Genomic DNA, 21,568 nt, shown 5'->3' on the forward strand with positions numbered 1-21,568 from the left:
TTAAGCAACGTCGTCGTATTGTCATATCGCTGCGCATGCGTAAAAAGAGGAAACTGGATTGGATACTAGCTGAAACGATGGCATAATCAAAAGTATAACAACATGACGTATCGGTGATGTTATTTCGTATTGCACCCAAAGATCGATATTGATTTTTATTGATGGTTATATTTGTTGTCATTTAAAAATAAAGATGAAGAACGAAAGATTGCAAGGTAGTACTTGTAACCACTTGTAAGATACTCTGTCACAGTAGTGAAATAAAGTATTCGATTGTCTTGCTATTAGCGATATTTGTGCGCAATCTGCAATGTTCGCCATCTTTATTTACTTGAAATAAAATTCAATTATCACAATTGCTTATCTATTCGACTTATCTCATGAAAAGTCGTATGGTAGAACTTTGTATATTGTTCATCTATTTTACGTACGTTCTAAATATGCATCGAATTCGATTGGACAATTTTGTGTCAAAATTGTGGAGATCCATTGCGCTGACGATCCATCGGAGATCGATCACCGGCCGGAATTCGCTTATTTACGAGCCTAACGTTGCGGTAGCCAGAAAAAATGGATTACCGATCGTGGCACTGGAATCGACAATTATTACACATGGCATGCCGTATCCTGATAATTTTAACACCGCGCTGAAAGTCGAAGATGTGATCAAATCGCAGGTTTGTATGACAAATTGTAATGTTTTTTTTTTTCTTTTCTCATCGACTTATGCAAACATAAATATCTAATACAGAATACAGAAATATATAAATCTTTGCATTTACACAGTTTTTTTGTCAGATCTGATAAAAGAGTGACATGTATGCCTTTACATCATTTAACATAAAATCACACTTTTTGCAACCATGTCAAAAGAAGCTATTATTTTGGGAACACACTTGATTGTAAATTATTTTTGTATTATCAATGAATTATCACTAATATTTCTGGATGTACTGTTATATTATACATATTTTAAAATTATGATGTCTTTTTTTCAATCACAAATTCTTTAAAAAATGGAATAAGAAATGGTATCTCCTTAAAAAAGTAAAATAACTAAAAGATTAAACAATTGTAGAATTATTTAATGCTGCTAGGTTATTACAAAATGCATCTGCTGCAATTTTGAAAATTAATTAGGAATACTAATATCAATAAATCTTTGTTTATTACAGGGTGTTGTACCTGCAACAATAGGAATCATAGATGGAAAGATACATGTTGGCTTGAACAATGAACAGTTGGAAACTTTGTCTAAAACAGATTCTACAAAAACTATGAAATGTTCACGCAGAGACATTTGTTCTATTGTATCGCATGGATTGAACGGCGGTACAACGGTGAGTGCTACAATGTTAATTGCACATGCAGCGGGCATTCCAATAATGGCAACAGGTGGTATTGGTGGTGTTCATAGAGGAGCTGAACTAACTCTTGACATCAGTACAGATTTAACTGAACTTGGACGCACACCGATAGCAGTTGTCTGTTCTGGTGTTAAATCTATCTTGGATATTGGCAAAACCTTGGAGTATTTGGTAGATACAGCAATATGTATTTATTTCCATATCTATTTGTTATTGTTCTCTACTTCATTTTCAGAAATTAACATAGAAATATGGCCTGTGTGCTTGCAGGAAACTCAAGGAGTACCAGTGATAAAAATTGGTGAATCGCCAGAATTTCCAGCCTTCTACTGTTCCGAGACTTTGGACAAAATAAAAGCACCGTGTAGAATTTCCAATGCTAAAGAAGCAGCTGATATTATGGAAGCACAGAGAACACTGGGCATTAACACAGGGATACTATTTGCAGTTTCTATTCCTGAAAAATATGCATTGGAGCCTGGCATTATGGATTCGATTATATCAGAAGCTTTGAAAAAAGCCACCGTCATGCGTATTATGGGTAAACAAATAACGCCATTTCTTTTGAACGAGCTCAACGAGATTACACAAGGCCAATCTCTTAAAGCAAGTAAGTGAGTAAAAGTCGACAGATTATACTGTAAAACGTGGTAAAACGTTACTGTTGTGTATGTTTAAAATATCTGCATTTTATGACTTATACAATTTACAGATATAGGTCTCATAGAGAATAATGCCAAGGTTGCGGCTGAAATCGCCTTGAATCTCTGCAAGAGATCTTGGACATCCTGCACAGAATCTGCGTCTGCACGATCAACAATATCAAGAGAAAAACCGGTAAAAATCCAAAAGTGTAAAATTATTCGTTTTTAAAAACTTGAAACTTTGACAATACTTTAGTGATGTACTTTATGTGTATTTAAGGCCCGGTAAATGTGCATTAGATATTGTAATTCCTCCCCGTGAGCGATAACATATTTATTGTAACGTCCCATCAGGTAGTGGTCGGCGGAGCTGTCTTGGACACTGTCTTCCAGGTGAAGGAACCGCAAATAACCGTAAGTCAAAAATCTCACAATCAAAATTATACTAAATAACCAATTTTTTGTATTCATATTACATAATATAGTTATAGAACAGTAACAGTATTTATATACAATTACCACCATATTCTTTTTTTTTTGTCTTTTTATGTACACTTAATAATATCAAATAATGGGAACTTTCGCGTAGAATAATACGGGGAAGAGTACGGTGTGTATTAACAAACGCTTTATAGAATAGCAAACCCTATATGAAATACGGCCATTGCAATCGGCGGCGCGTATCTCCATAACTTAATTAAATACGCAAGCTTGTTACGGCATTTATGAAAGGTTCATCAACGTAAAACGCGCGCTATTGAGCTCAATCGTAATTCGTAACTACATATAATTGTTTAGTGTCCGTTCTTCTTCACTAACAGTCTTCATAAATACACTTTGCTTCGTCATGGATCGTCTTTGTACAATATTAAAGTAATCAAAGCCTTTGGATGTGCATACTTTTCTTCCAGTATCGCGCTACGATCACTCTATGAAATGTCTCATTTGCGACATTGCACGCGCACCGGAAATGTATTGATCCTCAAAGACAAGGAACGTATGCTTAAAAGAGGGAGATATCGGCTTTACATACATATATATTAGTGTACAAACAGATGTTTAAATCAAGCATTCGATATTTGAATCAATTGTGAGATATACATATACATATTTTTGCAGTATTATTTAGAAAAGTTTCTTATACATTAACTGTTGAGATTCTCAATTCAGATCCGACGTGCTATGTCGCAAAGTCTAATTATTCGATCATACCTAATTGTCTGAGATATAATAAATTGGATTTTAAGCAGGCACTATTCAAAGCTCCCTGTCTTCCACTCTCTTCAATTTGTATATTACATTTGGATACCAATTTCGTTACAAATCGCTATGCTCGTTTAAACTTTCAAGTCTTTCTTGCAATGTGGTTGTATAACATCGGGATGTATCGTCCGAATAAAATATAAAGACCTAAAAAACTTGTCGCTTCTTTCATTTCTAGCAGATGGTACATCGATACAACAACCAAAGCGAATTTGAAGTAGGTATCTCATTTGTCCGAAGTGTGATACACGTTGTTCCTTTTTCTTTCCGAAGATATTTTTTTCTCGGCTAGTTAATTAAAAAACGATTAGTCGCTATCTGTTGTATATAACATCTTTATATACATTTAGTGGCAGAGGCTGTGTGTCTGCGAGGTGTAAGCTTTGACGTTATTATGTTACGTTAGCTTGTGTTTACATTCAACAATAATTCGATGGTCTGATTAAGAAAAAATGATGGAATTTGCGCGCTGTCGGTAAAAGAAATCTTTTTTTCTCGAAAGAATGAAAGGAAACAATTACCTGCACATTTAATCGTGATGACGTGCAATATTTCACTTGGCTAATGCTGGCCTATGAAACGTTCAGGCAACCTTTCGTGATTAATAATTACCCTGTTGTCCAGACTAGTGTTGTTTATAGTTGGAGATGTGAAATATCAGATATCGAGAGACACGTACATCCAACTGCGACACAGACGGATCAACGTAAAGTGTCTTGTTCGGTAGCATCGGCACAGATGTGCGTTTCGAACAATTAACGGATAATGTCACGGTTTTCTCCTTAAGCAGACGATCGACACTTAGTATTATTTATTATATGCCGGTATGTACAGCCTACTGTAGTATTTGTATCTGTTATCATTGCATCCCCATTAAATATGTATAACCCTAAGATTCCTTTAATCCTAGCTAGGAAGCCAGTTATTCCGAGTGTTGCGTCTGTGACGTCTTTGTCGCTTATAAGACGGATCTTCATTATTGGGATCAGCCAAACGTATTGATAACGTGTGCCAAAAGGGAAAGAATCAATTTAAAACATGGAAAAGCGTAAAATAACAGCCAACTCCACGCTGTTTCGGCCCAATAACGGAGATCTAGTTACAAGGAACAAATCGGTACAAATTACTTGCGTGACGTTTGTTTCGTTAGATGTAAATGCGTATGTAAAAGTAATTAGGAATTGTTCAATCGTCGCCTACATCGGAAACTTCTCTCTCCTTCTCGCTCGCCCGCCTTTAATCAATGAAGGAAGGGGAATCAAATTTGGCAGTAGTATTTTACACTATTATCTTTCAAAACTATTCAAAACTATTCATTGCAAAGTTTTATGCATAAAATCGCAAGGTTAGTTAAACGGCAATGTATCCACAATTTGCTTGTTCGGATAGATACACAGATTCTCTGCATTATTAAGAGAATCGAGCGTGTAAAGTCTCGCTATAGTCTCGAATTCAAGTCTTAAAGAGAACAAAAGTTGTTAATGAGTGTTGAATTGAGTTATTTTAGGACTCGCGCCAATGTTGATTAACGCTGATACTAACTAAAGTTTTCTCCTTCTGCCGAGCGTTCTGTTAATAGCAAAAGATATTTAAAGGATCTCCGAAAGATTGAGGGACAAAAGATGGGGGGAGGGAGAGAAAGAGAGAGAGAGAGACACAGACATCTCTGCAGTGCGGAATACAAAGAAGTAGAATTGTATTATTACTGAAATAACGCCATCGTGTTTCAGACAAGTTTGCGATCCGATTACCAAATGAAACATTTAATCAAGTCGCAAAACTGTTGGATACCAAGACAACCCAACTGCGAAATGTAGAAAACTGTATGCCATTTATAGACGACGACGATTATATTCGACTGTGACGTATTAACTGCAGTGACACGCATATAACGTTTTTCCCATGAGAAACGGCACGATGGACGTATGATATTCCGTACACTGATGATGCGATCGATGACTCGCTTTGTTCGGATATAGGAAGCGTAAGAAAACTTTTACGGCTAAAAATAAATCTACAAAAGTAGTTACACACCGACCATGCGAGGACGGAAAGACATGTATGTAAGGTGTACACTTGCGAAGAGAGTTCAGGGCAGTTAATGAGCAACTCACGATGTAACTTGGGCGCGCACAAATACAGCGAAAGCTCACGGAGAAGTGTTTAACGCGGTTTGTAAAAGAGATGAAGGAAAGTGTGTCCAACGATCATTTAAAATTAGCGTGCACCCTCTGTAACACGAGATATCGACGGTGACGAAATTAGCGTACAACCGTCGAGAAAATATGAGCCTGTAAATAGAACCGTTCTTTCGACTATCTTTCGCGCGAGGTGAGCTGCTCGTCGCTCGTTTAAGGAATCATAGGGCAATGACGTTTCACATCGGCCTCGATTATATCGCGCTTCTCGATTGAGCGTCGTTCTTCCACGACGAATCAAACGATCGCAAACTTAAACTCTTCTTCGCGAGTTCTGCCTTACAAAATGGAGATAATCTCACTATTGTATGTGTTTTGATTTGGTCTTTCGTTAATATACAATTCCACCGTGATATCGATTCGCGAATACTTGGTCTCCCGTGTGTGTCTTCACGCCGTCCAACGCCGTCCGTCGCCACGATCTCTCCCAGAGTATTTGCGTATCAACCGTGCATTACCGGTAGAAGGGGGAAACTAAGAAAAGACAAGCTGTTGCAGTAGTTGTCAACCCCCTTTACTCTCGTCGATCGCGTCGACGCGATAGCGCTTTCCTCGCCGCTTGTCGGACCAGCCAGGTAACCCGCTGTGTATGCATGTATGCGTGTACGTGTGTGTCCGTGCGTGTTTTACTCTCTTGGAAAAAGAAACTAAAACACTCGAGAGAGGATGTTTTATTTGTATAGCGGGATGTCGGCGCGTCGCCGATTGCTCCTGTATAGGAAACGGTTCGAGGTGTTTCGCCACCATCTCCATAGTCAGGTGCGCCTACTCTGACCGCCCGTCACGGTTACGCCGGTGCCCGGGCTGGCGCCGTTCGACAGCAGCAACCTGCGGTTGAACTCACGCATCTCGTAGTTGTTGTTGCCGTTGCTCTTCTCACGGCCGCCGCCGGCCGTGCAGCTGTTGTGGTTGTTCGCCGAGGTGGGCGTCGTCTCTTCGAGTATCAATGCGCAGTGGCTGTTGGTGTCACTGTCCGCACCACCGTCCTGCAAATTGTTCGCCAGCAGCGGATGCCGGCCGGTGCTGCATTCATCCGATTGCAGCAACAATGATGCGTTGGCTGAAAAAAACGAGCAGCTTATTATTTCCGGCGATTTTGGCATTCCTCCTTTTCGCTCTATCTCTATCGCTACATTGTCGCTAAATTGTACTTGTCTTTTGATTCGAGGTAGTTGATGATTTTTCTGTTTCTGTTTCCATCGCAGGTAGCACTGTGGTTCGATACTCGGCTATAGATACTTGAAACTGCCACGTTAATCGCACGTATATTCGAGCAGTTGTCTGTTATTGAAATTCGAACCGAATATAGAAACTCTATTGCGACAGTGTTGATAGAAATTGGATAAACGAATGCTCAATTTTCGATACATAAATCCGAACGTGTCAATACCGTCGATTCGGCGACCTGACGAGATTTTCGTAGAAAACGCTAACTCGAAACCGACACGTACCGGAAGGTACGACCGCGTTGGGCAGAGTCGTACGTCTGACGATGCTGCCGTTGTTGGCCGTCTCCGGCAACACTTGAGTGAAGGGCGGCTGAGCGAACGGCGTGGTCGGTGGCGGCGGTTCCCTCAGTAGTCGTATCTTCTGTATCATCTCCCGTATCTCGTAACGCAGTATACCGAGAAAGCAGAGTTTGGCGAAGGCGATGACGCAAAAGCCCAGAACAAATAGCAAGTCCGCCGTCTTCCTGAGCCAACGTATGAGCGTCTCCTCGCAGCCACGTCCGTACGGATGCTGACAGGGTTCACTCGCGTTCACGCTGGGCCCGCAGCAGGTCTGCGGCCAGCGCGGAACAAAGTCTCTGGGCCCGGTCACCCCGCAACACATAAACTCCCGTTGCAGCCGATCCCATTGCTCGCTGAATCGCGGCTCTTTTCCGTAGTCCACCTGCGAACCGAACAAGTATGTATATAAGCTTTTTCTTGTACTATATATCAAAATTAAGTTTCCTCGCGTAAAATCCATCAATTTCTTTTCGTCAAATTTCAAGCTTCTTCGCGTTCAATGATATAAAATAAAATCGCACGCCGAAGATTTTCGTTATCTTTTATCAGTAAAGGAGAATAAAAATTGATCTAATCTTGTATTTATTTTCAGCGAAATTGGATGGACAGTTTACAATTGTATTTTAATCGGCAAGCAAAAAGGAGAATGCATTTGACTGATCTCTTGTACTCGAGTTCCGACACGCAGAAACTTTTTACGCTGATGTATAGCATAAGAAAAAGCATTCGTGACAATCCGCGATGCTCGCAACGAGAGATTAGCAGTCTTATCATGTTGGCTGTCGACGAGAATCGAGCGACGATGTGAAACCAAAGTGCGTACCTGCAAACGCAGCCTGAGCGTGGGCCTGAGCTCAGCGCGCATTTTTTCGAAATGGAAGATCCAGAAGACGCCGATGATAGCGTCGCCGAACAAAAGTAACAGCAGCACAATCCAGTAACAGTGGAGTAGACGAGCGCTGAGTCGTCTGGCGGCGATACAGCCGAGCAGCTGCACCAGGCCTAGCTGTCCCGCGAGCGCCAAGTAGCCGTAGACCGCGGTGAAGTCGTAGGCACGAGGCACACCCGGCACCACGTACCGACGCGGGTCGCCGCTGAACAGGAGGGTCTGCGACACCGCGGCGGCGAAGCCGACCGCGCTACCGAACAGCACCAGGTTACAGGCGTAGATCCAGAGACGGTAATATCGCATCGCGACGTCCTGACCACCGCCGGCGAGCCGTTGGGACGTCACCGACGACGGCGCCTCGTCGGCGGCGTGATCGTGGCTGCTCCTTTCAGCGTCCCTCTTGAAAACGTTGTTATTGTTGATGCTATTGTTGTTATTATTGTTGTTATTGTTGTTGTTATTTGTAGTTGTCGTGGTGTTGGTATCGGTCGAGTGCCGATGTTCCTCACGGTCGTCTTCCAGTAGAAAGAGAAAGGGCGGCTTCGCGCTGCAGTCCTTCGTCGCTGTCTTTTGGCTGTGCGTCGACTGCGGGGTGACTGAACGTTGCAGCAGCATCACCGTCATACTATCGTGCCACCCTGGTGTGCGTGTCCTCGTCGTAAGGATTGTACCCCGCGGATGTGGGGGGGTGTCGAGTGGGAGAAAGACGGGCCAGCGCGTTGCACCGTTGGTGGATTGAGCACCGGTCGCCGCGGTTACTTACTTACACGGGGGGTGAAGAAGGAGGCCGAAACTTTTACCCGAGATCAGCGTGAGTCACGCGAGGCACGTCGCGCTACATCGCCGCACCGGAAGGTCGTTCGTGGTAGCGTTCATGGTCCCCCCTCGTGTCACGTTTGCTTGTCGTGCACCGCGAATGGCGGTCTTCTGGTTCCGATAACCGTGTGTGGATGATCTTCCTGCGGAAAGATATACAAGAAGGTGTGAGAGACGGATTCTTCATAAACATTCTTTTTATCTAACTCCGTGTTTTTTTTTTGCTTAAGCTCTGAGAAAGTTTAGATTTTTTGTTTTAGGCTTTGGGAACATTTTCTCATCTTCGATTCCTGATCCTGGATTTTTTTCACTTTCTTATCACATCGCACAACTCAAATCCGCGGTATAATCCTCCCTCCTTTCGCGGTTTAACGGGGACACACGGAATTCAATGTGCGTGCATTTCGAGGCGAGGGTAGCGGCGGCAGGCGGCTAGCGTGCGCCTCGTTGAATTGTATTTCTTTCTGACAGTTGTAGCGTGCGATAGGCGATTCTATTTATCGATTTTCCGCCGCTTAGTTCTATGTAGCTTCTCCGAGGAGAGACGGAGATAAATCGCATGAGATAGAGAGAGGATATGCGCCTGAGTGAGTATATTGGCATGAAGAGTCGCCGATTCCGTGAGCGAGTGAGAAAAATGCAAAAAAAAAAGGGTAGCATGTGCGCCGGATAAGAGAAAGCATCAGAGACATACAATTGACGGAAAAAAAGACAAAGTAAGAAAAGTACTGCCGATTCGATATTAATACAGATTAAATTTACAAAGAGAAGTATTAAGTTTTCTTATACAATTAATTTAGGAAAAAAAAATATAAGATGATAAAAAGCTACTGTACTTTTGGAACGCATACGAAATAAATAAATCACGGGAATGAGAGGAGGTGTGAAAGAAGAAGAAAACGATCTCACCGAAGATCTTTCGTGAGAATTTCGATCGGAGATTATCATCAGAATCGCGGTGCGAATACAATCATGCATCACCGATCGCAGGCCTCGACCGAAACGATGAGCCAAAGTGTGCTCCCGTTTCTCGTGCACCGGCAGTCGTGTTACATGTACAGGCCGTCATCGCGAGTATATGCGAGTGGCGCATTGTAACGAAAACACGGAAGAGCGAGAGAACGGTAAGGGACCATCGATCGTTTAAACCTTGCGCGTTAGCGCGCGCTCTACACGACACGACGTATGAGGAGCAAGGAGCGTGTACACAGGATTGAGCGAGAGAGAGAGAGAGAGAGAGAGAGAGAGAGAGAGAGAAAAAGGTGCCGGACAACGCGCGTTACCTCTTTTCGTCCTAATGAAGAAACGACTTCCCAGCGAGCAGAAACGACTTTTCAGGCGAGCAGTAACGTTTCTGGCCGGCGTCCAGTACCGATATATTTTACATAATTTTGACGGAACGGAAAAAAATAGAGAAGAGGCGCTCGCCGATCGATGTCGCGCAATGTCGCGTGCGATCTTTCCTCGCCGCCGGATGCCGGGACGAGGGACGTGAGAGCGAACTACTGCACGCCTCCTACAGGAACCGAGTAGACAGACAGCGAGTGTGATAAAAAAAGATTATCGAATAGTCTTTAATTAGATATCGATACGAGTGACATGTCGCCGAAGAAGAGGCGCGAAAAGCTAGAGAGAAAAAGGACGACGAGAGGCGCGCGCGCGCAAGAGAGAGGAGAAGGAGAACGAGGAGGAGGGTTGGAAGGTGGCAATGGATGTAGGGAGGGAACGTGGCGTTATGCAATCTTCCTCCCGACCTTCCCGAAGGAATTTATCGTCGCTAGCCATGTCCTATTTTTGCCACATACAAACGAGAAATGGCTCGTATGCACCGTTACGCATCCTTCGATTCCAATCGATCCGCATAATCGAAGCGATAATCGTTAAAGATGCACGCACCCTCGGCGCACAACTCGAATCGCTCACTTCGAGCAACCCACATCGTAGCGTACTAAAGTCCCCCGCATCCGTAAAACAAAAATAATCCCAATTTCTTTGAATCGCGCTAGAAATTCAACGATTCGGGAACGAAGAGGATATACGCGAGAAATGGCCGCATGGCGCGAAAAAAATGACACCGTTCTGCGTTAACTTATCTGATACATAGATACCTTTTTGCTTGGAATTTGCCGGGGCGAAAGGCACACGCAATGTCAGCGAGTCTCTTTTCCTTCCGAACGAACTTTGGTCCTTGCGATTCTTGTCGATGAACGAAAATTCCGGACGTTAAGGAGAGGAGATCCTTTTTCTTCGGAAATCTCGCTATCGGGGAAAGTCCTTTGGAAAAAAGTGCTTTTACTTGAGAGTCGACGAGTTTGATTCTTCTATTTGTGCGATACTTCACATAGGATGCGAAACACAATGCGAATTCAAACGTTGAAGGGTCGAGGTTCGACGAGACCGCGGTTGTCCCTCGTTTTTCACCTTAGATTTGCGCTTTCTACGACGCAAATTTACATCGTCGATCAGCACCTGTGTGCGCACGAAGGCGCAATTGTTCACCGAGAGATCGCGAATCGCTGCAGCTGGACGCTGTCAATCGGGCCGAGCGTATGGCGGTCGAAGTATACACGAGGAACGTGATCGTCGTCGTCGTCGTCGTCGTCGTCGTGTTTGCAACACTTGTTCCACGGGCATCGCCGCGAAAGTTCTCGGCAACGTTGTCCACGTCGTTCATGCCAGTCGTCCACGGTTTCCTTGTCATGCGTCCTCTCGCAACACCCTTTCACTAGTGCTTCATCGACGTCCCCGTTGATGCCTTTGTCTTTAACTTCTCCGCCGGCAATATTCCTGTTGTCGTTCTATTTCTTGTCAGCGTGTTCCGGTCCTCGTTTTTGTCCTTGTCGTCGTTCTGGTCGTCGCTGTCATCGTCATCGTCGTCGTCGTCGTCGTCGTTGTCGCTGTCGTCCTCGTCTTTGTCTTCGCAATCGACACTTGACAAGGCTGCCGCCAGCCGTAGCGCATGTCGCTCATACGACGCTTTGTAACACGGCGCGACGCGCTGCTTCCCACTGCCACGGATCACGCAGAGTCGAGAGCTCGTGCGCGCGTCCAAACGTCGTCGCGACGCCGCGGCCACGATGCTCGACGCTCCTCACCCTGCACGCCCGGCGCATGGAGCAATGTTGTGATTCTTACTCTCTCCCTCTCTCTCTTTATCTATTTTATTTCCTCCTATCCGCAGACAATGCGCGGTGTCGAAGGGGTGCAAACCGAAGGGTGGTCGTGTCGAATAGCGCTCAAAGTAGGCAACTTGCGATAAATAACTGCGCAAGGATCGGGATCACACTATCACTCGAGAGACAGACCGATAAATAGATGGATAATATGGAAATGGACGAGCTGTTTCGAAATAACAAGCAGTGGCTGTTTGATAGCTTTCCATTATTCATTTTGATTTTAGCCCGCAAAAGATCGATGAAACTCTTTAACATATTGAATCAAGATAGACTATCGTCATCGAAAAATAACAACTTTGATAGACATAAAGGATGCGCACAGTCGCTACTACAGCACATGGAGTAGAGTTAAGGTAGAGGGAAGAAGAAAAATATCTTACTTTATATGTTCCCGAATGTGGTGGAAGCAAAGTAGATAGCAATGCAATAGGGCAAAGAAGACAAAAGGGGCGAATACTATGTCAGTTTAGATGTACCGCGATAGATTCTTTTATGTTTACCTCAAATATCTATCCTCAGCAATGTGATCTCGGAGCGAATGTGATTCGGTATATAATCGTTACAAATCAAAGAAAGATGAGAGTATCAAAGTAAACATCTCTTGTGGCCTCTTTTTTTTTGTTGGCGAGGATATACACTCTCTACAACACATTTTTCTCATTTTTCCATGTATATTTAAGTGCGTGAAAAATAGAATTTGTTAATTTTAATAATCCTCAAAAAAGTGATTATTTTGCAGTGTGACGGCAGAATGCACGTTGGACGAAGCAGAGAAAGTTGCGGCGGAGTCGGTCGAAACGTTGCCGATGCGCTCATCAAGCTCGGCTTGGAAAACACGCGTCTGATATCCGTCATTGGTAACGATGAGCCCGGGAAGATCATTCTCGAGAGTCTAAAAGACGGAGGCAAGACGGTGAAATGTATGTCGAAAGTGACCACCCCGAGGTACGAATTACAATCTTGCCGATAATTTGTTACTTAACGAATTCGGTAAAAAAATGGTCCAACAGCTTCGTTAAAACAAAAAATATACCATTAATGTTACAGGTTTACTGTGATAGTGGACACCGAAGGTGAATGTCACTTCGGCATCAGTGAAATGGAATCCTTCAGCGCGATCACTCCAAAGTTAATAAAAGAATATCAGTCGCATCTCGAACAAGCTAGTCTCATCGTTTTAGATGGAAATCTCGAATTGGATACAATGCGCTGCGTGCTGGACATAGCGTCGCGAACAAACATACCAGGTGAGTAAAGAAAATATTTTGTTGTAATTGTATTGAAAAAAAAGAAAGGTTTTCTCTGTCTATTATATTTTATATTTGCAAGTCAAACGATATAATTTTGACTCTATCGTACAATTATGTATAATATAAATTTATAAAATATACATAAAAGTTGTAATAAAAATTCTAAATACATAAATATACGTTAGAGAAAAAGAAAAGGTGACAATATCAATACATACATTTGTGTATTTTCTAAATTATTAAAATTATTTCATCGCATTTTTCAATTATCTCGCTTCTGTCTATAAAAAAAGTTCTACTTAAAAGATTGTATAAAAAATATTAATATTATTGGACGGATAAAATCGTACACACTAGGTACTGTCTTTTAAGAAACAGATGGTATCGCTTGTTAAGCTTAACAATGGTAAAGATTTTATCTGAATTTCCTTTAAAGACATGATTTGTAATATTATACATATCCGCTTCGTTGTGATCCATGATGAGAACTCGTTTGCGGATTTGGTTGCATCTGCATTACCAGATTACGAGATTCTTTGCGCAATCTGTAACCTGTTCGCGCATCCAGATATAAGAAGAATGCGGCAAATCCATGAAAGAAGAACGATATGACTGCAAAAGCGTAAGACCACGACAAGTGATTAAAATTCGGGTACATTAACCAGTCACGACGCCAACACTGCCCACCAAATATGGCTACAGCCAAGAAAAGAAGTCCACCTGAAATTAAAGAATATTTAGAAAATCAAAGTCTAATCACTTTCGGCTTTAGTTTAAAATTTTTCTTACTGGCCACTGCGTTGCATAAGAATGCGACAGATGATAGAATCCATTCGTAAGTCAAAACAAATTTTAATGGCCAACGTATCCAGATCAAGCTTATCACAGTGAAAGCGAAGCAGGAGAGTAAGAGAGCCAGTGTAACAAATGCCTGTACAATCATGAGCCACGCTGGTAGCAGCCATTCTCTTATAACATAATATTCTTGCGAAAAAATATGATGGCAGCCATTAAATTTTTTGTCAAACTGATAATACGGATAACGAAATTGGTCAAAGCAATATTCCCAGAGTCCCATATGTTTGAAATTATTGAATGTCTCTTGATACGATTCTATCCAGTATGGGCTGAAAACAATTGGGAGAATCAATGTGTCACTTTTGCAAATCTTGCATACAAGGCAATAAGAAGTAACAGTTACTGCGTTTATATTGAAATTACTATGAAACAGTGTCAGAAATATGTGTATTTACCTTACAAAGGCCATCATTACGAGAAAGAGTGCTATGTACGTGAGTCCTCCCCCGAAAACGACGGCGTCTATCCGGAAAAACAATTAGGTATAGGTTAATTGAAATTAATATTTGATCAATCCATGTTTACTATTCAGTTACTCACTCGACGCTCTGTGATACTCTTGTTTATCTACCGACATGGTGAATTTTCAGAGAAAAATAACGTGTAGCCGATTCTTCGAAATAATATTCGTTGACGATTATTGTTGTCGTTCATAAATACTTTCCTATTCAGACGTCGCCACACCTTACTGTACGCCGTTGCTACCAACCTTGCCAAGAGAGTGACGTTATCTGCAAAATGGCGTCACACTCATTACAGAATTATAGGTTATCTCATATATTCTCATATACAGGATACTTTAAATTTCTGGACATGAATCTTGTCTATCAAGAAATATAATTTCATTGAATTTAGGATATACACAGGATTTAGAATATAATTTAGGATATATAAATAATTCGAGACGTTTAAATGGAATTGATAGGATGTAAAGTAAATAAATAATAATAATAAGTGTTTTAAACTGGAAATTTTATTCAATAGAATAGTGTATAAAATTTTACAATATCTAATTAGTTTTGTTATTAAAAATGACGATTTTCTTGGATATGTGTGTATCCACATTTAAAATCCTTAATTGTGCAATAATCTTGTACATCTTGTGCATTAAATGTTACATATGTATTTTATTATGGGACATATAAAGCGTGTGTATATACACATATATTTTTACATCATGTCTCATAATTTGTCTTTCAAAAATTGTAAAAGTTTGTTAAAATGATAAATCAGCTAAAAAATTGCTGATTTTTTTTTACATAATCCATAATTGACAAATTTTAATCGATTAAATCTTTTTTGTGTTTAGAAAAGCTATTGCTCATGATAATAAAATCAGACAAACTATTATATTATCTAGTTTTTCACGAATTTTTTTAAAACTATTGTACAATACTATCGTCCTACATGACGTATATAGAAAGATATAAAATATATCGTACAAAAATATTGAACTTATACATTTTAATCTAAGCTTAAATTAATACAATCCTGGTTTTGTACATTCTATAAAAAAAAAGATTCTTCTATGAGAAAATCTCAGATCATGGACGGAATGATAGGACGGAATTACCCTAATTTTTGCGTAGAGATTCTTGTGCGCTACTTCCATAAACAATCGAAAAACGCCAATTGTTTAGGCGCGAGATTCGAGTGGAAATCGCGTTTGAGATTCTTTCAGATAATTTCGCTTCTTCCGTTGCACGCTTGCTTCCACCAGAAGCAAGACGCTCGCAACTAACATTAATACACTGCCTATGACGCCTAGAGCAAACGACCATCCTAAGTAATTATTGGCGTGTCCAGGCATCCATCCATCCGTGTTTCCAAGACAGGCGAATATAATGACTGCCAAACTACCACTGAGACCACTGGCCAGCAGCAAATAACCGATGGTGGTTATAAGCTCGATGTATTTCTTTCGCTCAGGATCGCAGCATAGAGTAAAGAGCAATATCAAACAGAATGATATTAGACCCAGCAGAAAGCATATTGTGAAGAACACTTGGGTGGCTATCATGAATGCTGTAACAAGAAATTTTACTTAGTTAATGTACTTCAATTAAACAGCGAGAAAGTACTTCACTCCTGTCTATCATTCTTTATAACAGTAATTCCTTCAACTTTGGTTCTGAAATCTTTTTCGGACAGTTAAACAGGTGGTCATTATGAATCGCAAGTCTTTAATGTTTTTCGTAAACGTCTTTAGAGATCCAAAAAAAAGAAAAATGATGATTGCTGTTAAAAAAGAATGATAGTTTCTTCGGATGTTTCGCGTTGCTTGGAGATGCTTACGAGGCAGTAGGAAGCCACGAATCTCGGAGTAACCTGCGGTGAACGGGTCGTAGACCCATCTGCAGCCGACGAAAAATCGTCTCGGTGCATCGGACTCCTGAGGATTCGGCAATGATCTGAAACAATGCTGCCACAAACCGAGTCTGTTGAGCTGAGCCCCAATGATTCGTGGGTCGCTAACCAGCCATGCGGGTGTGCCGAATGCGACGCACACGCACACAAACGCCACCAGGAATACGCCGACGCCGACGTTGCCGGACAGAGTCCTCTTCTTCATGCCGCCGCTCTCCACAAGTTTCCTGTTTCCGAGATCGAGAGTGTCGACTGATAAGCACGCTTGCTGCTCGCCTGAATACACAGCAAAATCTACTTGTCACACAGTCCCACCTAACGATCTCACGATCTCACGATCTCACGGTACTAATAAACCACACCCAAGCAGACTGTGTTATTGGTGGAGCGAATGGTCACGAACTAAACCTAACCTAACTTATGCTGCATCTCACCTCGAACGACGCGCGAATATCCCACGAGTAGAACGTAACATAACAAACGTCTTATGCGTACGTACAGGGCCGTCTGCAACGAGTCCGTTTTACGATGACGAAAACCGTTCACACAGAAATTTCTAACAAGACAAATTCATACATGAAACTTGTTTTATTTAATGTGCAAAAACGCACGATGAGACGTGAACCATGAAAATGGGAAAAGGAAGCATTTCTTCTGATAGAACGTATAAGCAGATTTTTTGAGATTCTTTGAAATTAATGATGGATAAACGAAAGTAACCGACATACATGCGACATAGTTGGGAGCCCCGGTAATCCTAGCATAGCTCACGTCGACCCTGATTGTCAAGGTGCATGTGTCAGTATGTGTCACATTTTATTTATACATGTTTCTCTCTCCTTATAATCGCATTCCAACCTTGACGTCCTGTAGGACGTTAGCAGACCGCGAATGAACGCGTTTCTATACCTAAATCATTGCGCATTGAGTGAAGTGTTTTTTTTCCCCCCCTGATACAACCTCTGCTCGTAGTTTTTAGCTCTTTTTTTAGCCGTTACACTCGTTTTCTCTCTTATTTCTTTCTCCTTTCAAAGCCCAGAAATTACACGTTATTCGTGAATAGAAAGAACATCCTGTAATTAAGTCATGAAAACTATTCGCAGTTCCGCGACACGAATTATCGCTGAATAAGATTTCTCGAAAGATGCGGATGCGTCAGGCATTACAAGATTTCAGTGTGCGATTTACAATGACGCATTCATAGGCTGCGACACAGTGACGTAGCTGCGGAAAACTTAACGCGGTCGATTAAAATAGAATCTGAATTAGGGCAACTACTTGTGGACATGTCTCTATGTTATCGCGCGCGTGCACGCGAGAAACCCGTATCTCGTAATTTACAATGAACAATTATTCACGAGAGCAAAGTAGGTCACTATTTACAGTATACAATGCCTAATTGATTCACTTTACATTTTATAAATTATTAAATGAAATCTTAACACTCAAATGACAAGGCATCGGCAATTATAAAAAATCTTTTTATTATATTGTCTATATTCATTATACAAAAAAAAAATGTATTTTTCGCAATATTCATACTTGTTAAACCTATGTACATATACAAAAATTAATCTCTTACTAGTTCTTTTGGAACAATACACATAATGGACGGATTAGTCACGATATGTTTGTTACATTTGATCGACATATTTACGACATTTAAAAAAATACAAAGTTTTCTGAAATATTTTGTATATACCTTGAGAAATTTTACTAACGTAAGGATAATCTGAGTGGTTCGTATCCTAGTAATTAACATGCATACGTATCTTATACGATATTCATGTTATCAAGTTTAATTATAACAATATGAAATGAGTCTTAAAAGGTTCATCTGCAACTTATATTCAATAAGATTTGTGTTTTCTCAGCGTTTAATATATATTGTGAATATCTGTTGTATATTTTAAATTGTTACGTGAAAATATGCTAAATGGTTGTATGGGTCTTCTGTTCCTCATTCAATATTCGCTCTTGCCTCTTTCTATGCCTACGTCCTTCAACTAAGAACAGAATACCAGCAGCTATCAGGATAACACTACCCACAACGGCTAAGGCAAAGGACCAGCCAATGTCATTGTGCTCCCAATTGGGCATCCAGTCTCGTCCATCGCCCCTGGCACCGAATATAATTACCGCTATAATACCGCACAGCCCTGCTAAGGTTAAATTACCACCATTTGCCCACAAGAGCAGCTGGTACTTGTCATGATGGCGAGAGCAACAAGTATACAAGATAGTCAGGAAGCTTCCTATTAGCAATAGAGTCAGGCACAATGTGAAGAAAAATTGTGTGGCGACGAAGAAATCCGGCAGAAGTATATCATGTATGATATAATATTCTTCCTCAAAGACCCACCAACAGCCGTGGAACCTGGTGTCATAGAGATGACGCGGGTCTTGAAATCCTTGGAAACATACTTGCCAGAGACCTGCAAAAAAATCAGCTTTCTTTTTCCATCCATTTTCTTACTACGAAGTTAAACATCTTTCTAAAATTTATAATTATTAAGAATGGACAAATATATATTTTTTATCATTAATTGGATGCAATTGCGTATAAAGAAACTGACTCTTAAAGATTTATCACTTTTCAAATATAATTAGCAATTTAAAAAGAAACAATGTGATTAATGAGAATAATATTTTTGGTAATCTTCTCATAATGCACAACACCACATATATTTAATAATATTGTGCAGTAGAAATGTAAACTCTAAAACTTGGCAATTACTTTTCCTTTTTTTATGTGCAATTGTGTACGATCATTTAACGTTATCATAATCGTTAATTTATGAATTTCTACACGTGTACCTACTGTATCCACGTAATCTTACCGATTTTGACGAATTGCGGATTATCAAGTTTTCCGTCGGTTTCCAGCCAATTGGGTGTGGTAAATGCAATTACTATGAAAACGAATGCCACAGCTGTGCAAGCGGCAGCGGCTTTGCCTGTTTTTGTTTTACCCATCATTCACAAAGCGTTGTCGATGAAAAAGAATATATATATATATGGGATAGCGAACAAAAAAATACAAAATAATTGTCCAACGTAACGTTGTTGTCCGTCCACTTGGGACATAAAATCACGCACTTGGCTTGGAACAAATTAGTTCGATTGATTAACACCAGAATGCGTTGTATATGCTACACATTTCACACAAGTGCATAGTTCCCCGCATTCTCCAATTCGGCGGTTTCTCGTCATAAAATGCTTTGCGAAGGAAAAATTCTATTTATTAAATAAATGAAAAAACATTTTTGTCATTTCCTTTTTTTTATCACAAAATTAATTTTTTGTTAATTTATTATTTAATCTATTAATTTCTATTAATTTGCAATAGATTTTCTACTAATGAACATTCTTGATAACGCAAAAAGTAAAATGATTTGAATAGTTTGAATGAAAATGAGACAAATAAAGGATATTAATAATATTCTTTGACAGTTTGGTATGAGCCTACAAACATTCCACATGCAGCAAAAATATTCGAAACTGGACAACAGTGGAGAAGGATATTGCATTTTATCTCACCAAATTGGAACGAATTAAAAGTCATAGCCAAATTTTTTAACATCCCTACTGTTGAAAACATGGATTTGACAGCTGTGAGAAATATAGCTGAACAATTGATAGAATACATTCCGGTCGTTATAACTACTTTAGGATCACAGGGAGTATTGGTTTGTAAACCTAAAATTTAATTTGTTAATTAACAATATTTCCCAATATATTTATTTACTTTTTATTTTACAGGTGACACGCAAAGCTTCATCACATGAGCCCTTCTACAATGAAAATGGAGAACTGATTGTTAATTCTTCAATTGCATCTCGATTGTATCCCGTCGCAAATGGTGCAGAGAAATCAAATGAAATACTCTGCGTAAGTGGTTGCGGGGATTGTCTTACTGCTGGAATAATATATGGAATCCATAAGAATCTAGATGAAGTTAATTGTATCTCTATAGCTTTAAAAGCTGCTGCATTATCTTTGAGGTCTTTTGACACAGTTCCACAGACACTTGTAATGCTCTCTCGTAGCAATAAACAATGATTAATACTAATTTCTTTGTGATGTAACTTCTTCAATATAACAACAACTGTAATAAATCAACGTTAAAAATTTTATTGTATTCTGTTTACACTAGCTACTGTAAGTAGCTGTCAAAGCAAATAACATATTCTATTATTATTGCCACCATCACATCACCACTACTACTACTACTACTACTACTACTACTATTACTACTACTAAACTATTTCATATCGATTAGATGTGTACGAATTCGTGCTTGTAAAATCAATATAAATGTTTTTCCATTGACGTAGCGTTATTTGATGTTTTTGTGAGTAGTCGCCGAAAACTTGGAATAATCGCGACAATTAATAATAGCTTGTCCGTATTTGTTTTCTTAAATGTGTAGAAAAACTTTTGGGACCGTGTCAGGTGTAAAATAAGCGCGTGAGGCTTATAAACTAGACGTCGCCGTACACCAAACAACTTCAGAGCGCTAAAAAATGTACATACACTGTGATGCGACACGTCAATCGAAACAAAAAAATTTGTCGCGTCTCTTTGTCTACACTTTCTACACTTAAATGACTGCGAATGCGATGCGTGACACAAGTGAGACAAAGAGAAACAGTATGAAAAAGTTCGAAGATGCCATGATGTATCATGACGTAGTCGGTGGAAGAGTAGGGGACCAATGGCGGTGTGCCGGACCGATCACGTGGCGTACGCCATCATTGCATTTAACCCTGGTGACCGAGAGGACACAATACTGAGAACGAGAGAAACGAAGATACATAATAAGGAGAGTGCGCGAAAGCGAGATAGGATTAGATCAGCGTAGGGAGAAAGAGAGTGAGAGAGAGAGAGAGAAGGAAGATTTAAACACACACTACACACAAGCATACATATCACACACCAATCACACGCGCGAGAGCGTAACTCTAAACCGTCATTCTCAGCGCATATTCATTGGTATCACACACGCACACGTGTGCAAAACGAAAGAGAGAGAGAGAGAGAGAAAAAGAAAGAGAAAGGGAGAACGAACCGAGCGAGCGCCGTTACGATAAAAGAGAAGTTCATTTTTCGGAGAGCTGTTCAATGGTCGCGGCAGCTATGCGCCACGCTGCCGTCGCCACCGCCATCATCGTCGTCACCGTCGTTGTTGTAGAGTACCCAACTAGATAGTTTCGACGGACTACTACG

The 21,568-nt window shown here is 40.6% G+C and overlaps 5 protein-coding genes and 1 long non-coding RNA gene across 8 annotated transcripts; 1 reads left to right on the forward strand and 5 right to left on the reverse strand.

The window, feature by feature from the left end:
* The first annotated feature begins 86 nt into the window (after window positions 1-86).
* LOC105674958 (uncharacterized) lies at window positions 87-20,473 on the forward strand. The gene is made up of 9 exons (XM_012371680.2): window positions 87-677; window positions 1,176-1,538; window positions 1,638-1,977; window positions 2,080-2,204; window positions 2,366-2,425; window positions 12,604-12,809; window positions 12,912-13,111; window positions 19,793-20,028; window positions 20,102-20,473. The coding sequence occupies exons 1-9, from the start codon at window positions 381-383 to the stop codon at window positions 20,399-20,401; spliced, it is 2,127 nt and encodes a 708-aa protein (XP_012227103.1). The 5' UTR covers window positions 87-380; the 3' UTR covers window positions 20,402-20,473.
* Window positions 2,452-11,940, reverse strand: LOC105674960 (uncharacterized). Of its 3 annotated transcripts, none has more exons than XM_067359065.1 (4): window positions 10,797-11,936; window positions 7,807-8,831; window positions 6,924-7,365; window positions 2,452-6,532 (listed from the first exon to the last, which is right to left on the reverse strand). In XM_067359065.1, exons 2-4 carry the CDS (start codon window positions 8,494-8,496, stop codon window positions 6,228-6,230), a joined length of 1,437 nt encoding a protein of 478 aa, XP_067215166.1. In that variant the 5' UTR covers window positions 8,497-8,831; window positions 10,797-11,936; the 3' UTR covers window positions 2,452-6,227. The 3 variants fall into 3 exon arrangements, with proteins under 3 accessions (XP_067215166.1, XP_012227107.2, XP_067215167.1); XM_012371684.2 differs by lacking the exon at window positions 10,797-11,936 and adding an exon at window positions 9,972-10,771; XM_067359066.1 differs by lacking the exon at window positions 2,452-6,532 and adding an exon at window positions 6,541-6,753 and having other exon boundaries at window positions 10,797-11,940.
* Window positions 13,161-14,674, reverse strand: pck (Claudin superfamily protein pickel). Its single transcript, XM_012371685.2, has 4 exons — window positions 14,513-14,674; window positions 14,368-14,434; window positions 13,904-14,241; window positions 13,161-13,834 (listed from the first exon to the last, which is right to left on the reverse strand). Exons 1-4 carry the CDS (start codon window positions 14,547-14,549, stop codon window positions 13,566-13,568), a joined length of 711 nt encoding a protein of 236 aa, XP_012227108.1. The 5' UTR covers window positions 14,550-14,674; the 3' UTR covers window positions 13,161-13,565.
* sinu (sinuous) lies at window positions 14,928-17,105 on the reverse strand. The gene is made up of 2 exons (XM_012371686.2): window positions 16,268-17,105; window positions 14,928-15,997 (listed from the first exon to the last, which is right to left on the reverse strand). Exons 1-2 carry the CDS (start codon window positions 16,542-16,544, stop codon window positions 15,609-15,611), a joined length of 666 nt encoding a protein of 221 aa, XP_012227109.1. The 5' UTR covers window positions 16,545-17,105; the 3' UTR covers window positions 14,928-15,608.
* On the reverse strand, window positions 17,805-19,703 carry kune (kune-kune). The gene is made up of 2 exons (XM_012371691.2): window positions 19,180-19,703; window positions 17,805-18,774 (listed from the first exon to the last, which is right to left on the reverse strand). The coding sequence occupies exons 1-2, from the start codon at window positions 19,316-19,318 to the stop codon at window positions 18,272-18,274; spliced, it is 642 nt and encodes a 213-aa protein (XP_012227114.1). The 5' UTR covers window positions 19,319-19,703; the 3' UTR covers window positions 17,805-18,271.
* Window positions 20,454-21,550, reverse strand: LOC105674967 (uncharacterized). The gene is made up of 2 exons (XR_001101206.2): window positions 21,411-21,550; window positions 20,454-21,131 (listed from the first exon to the last, which is right to left on the reverse strand). It is a non-coding gene; the product is annotated as an uncharacterized lncRNA (long non-coding RNA).
* Between the last annotated feature and the right edge of the window lie 18 nt (window positions 21,551-21,568).

Source organism: Linepithema humile, chromosome 7, assembly GCF_040581485.1.
Source record: "Linepithema humile isolate Giens D197 chromosome 7, Lhum_UNIL_v1.0, whole genome shotgun sequence".
In the NCBI taxonomy this organism is placed as follows: domain Eukaryota; kingdom Metazoa; phylum Arthropoda; class Insecta; order Hymenoptera; family Formicidae; genus Linepithema; species Linepithema humile.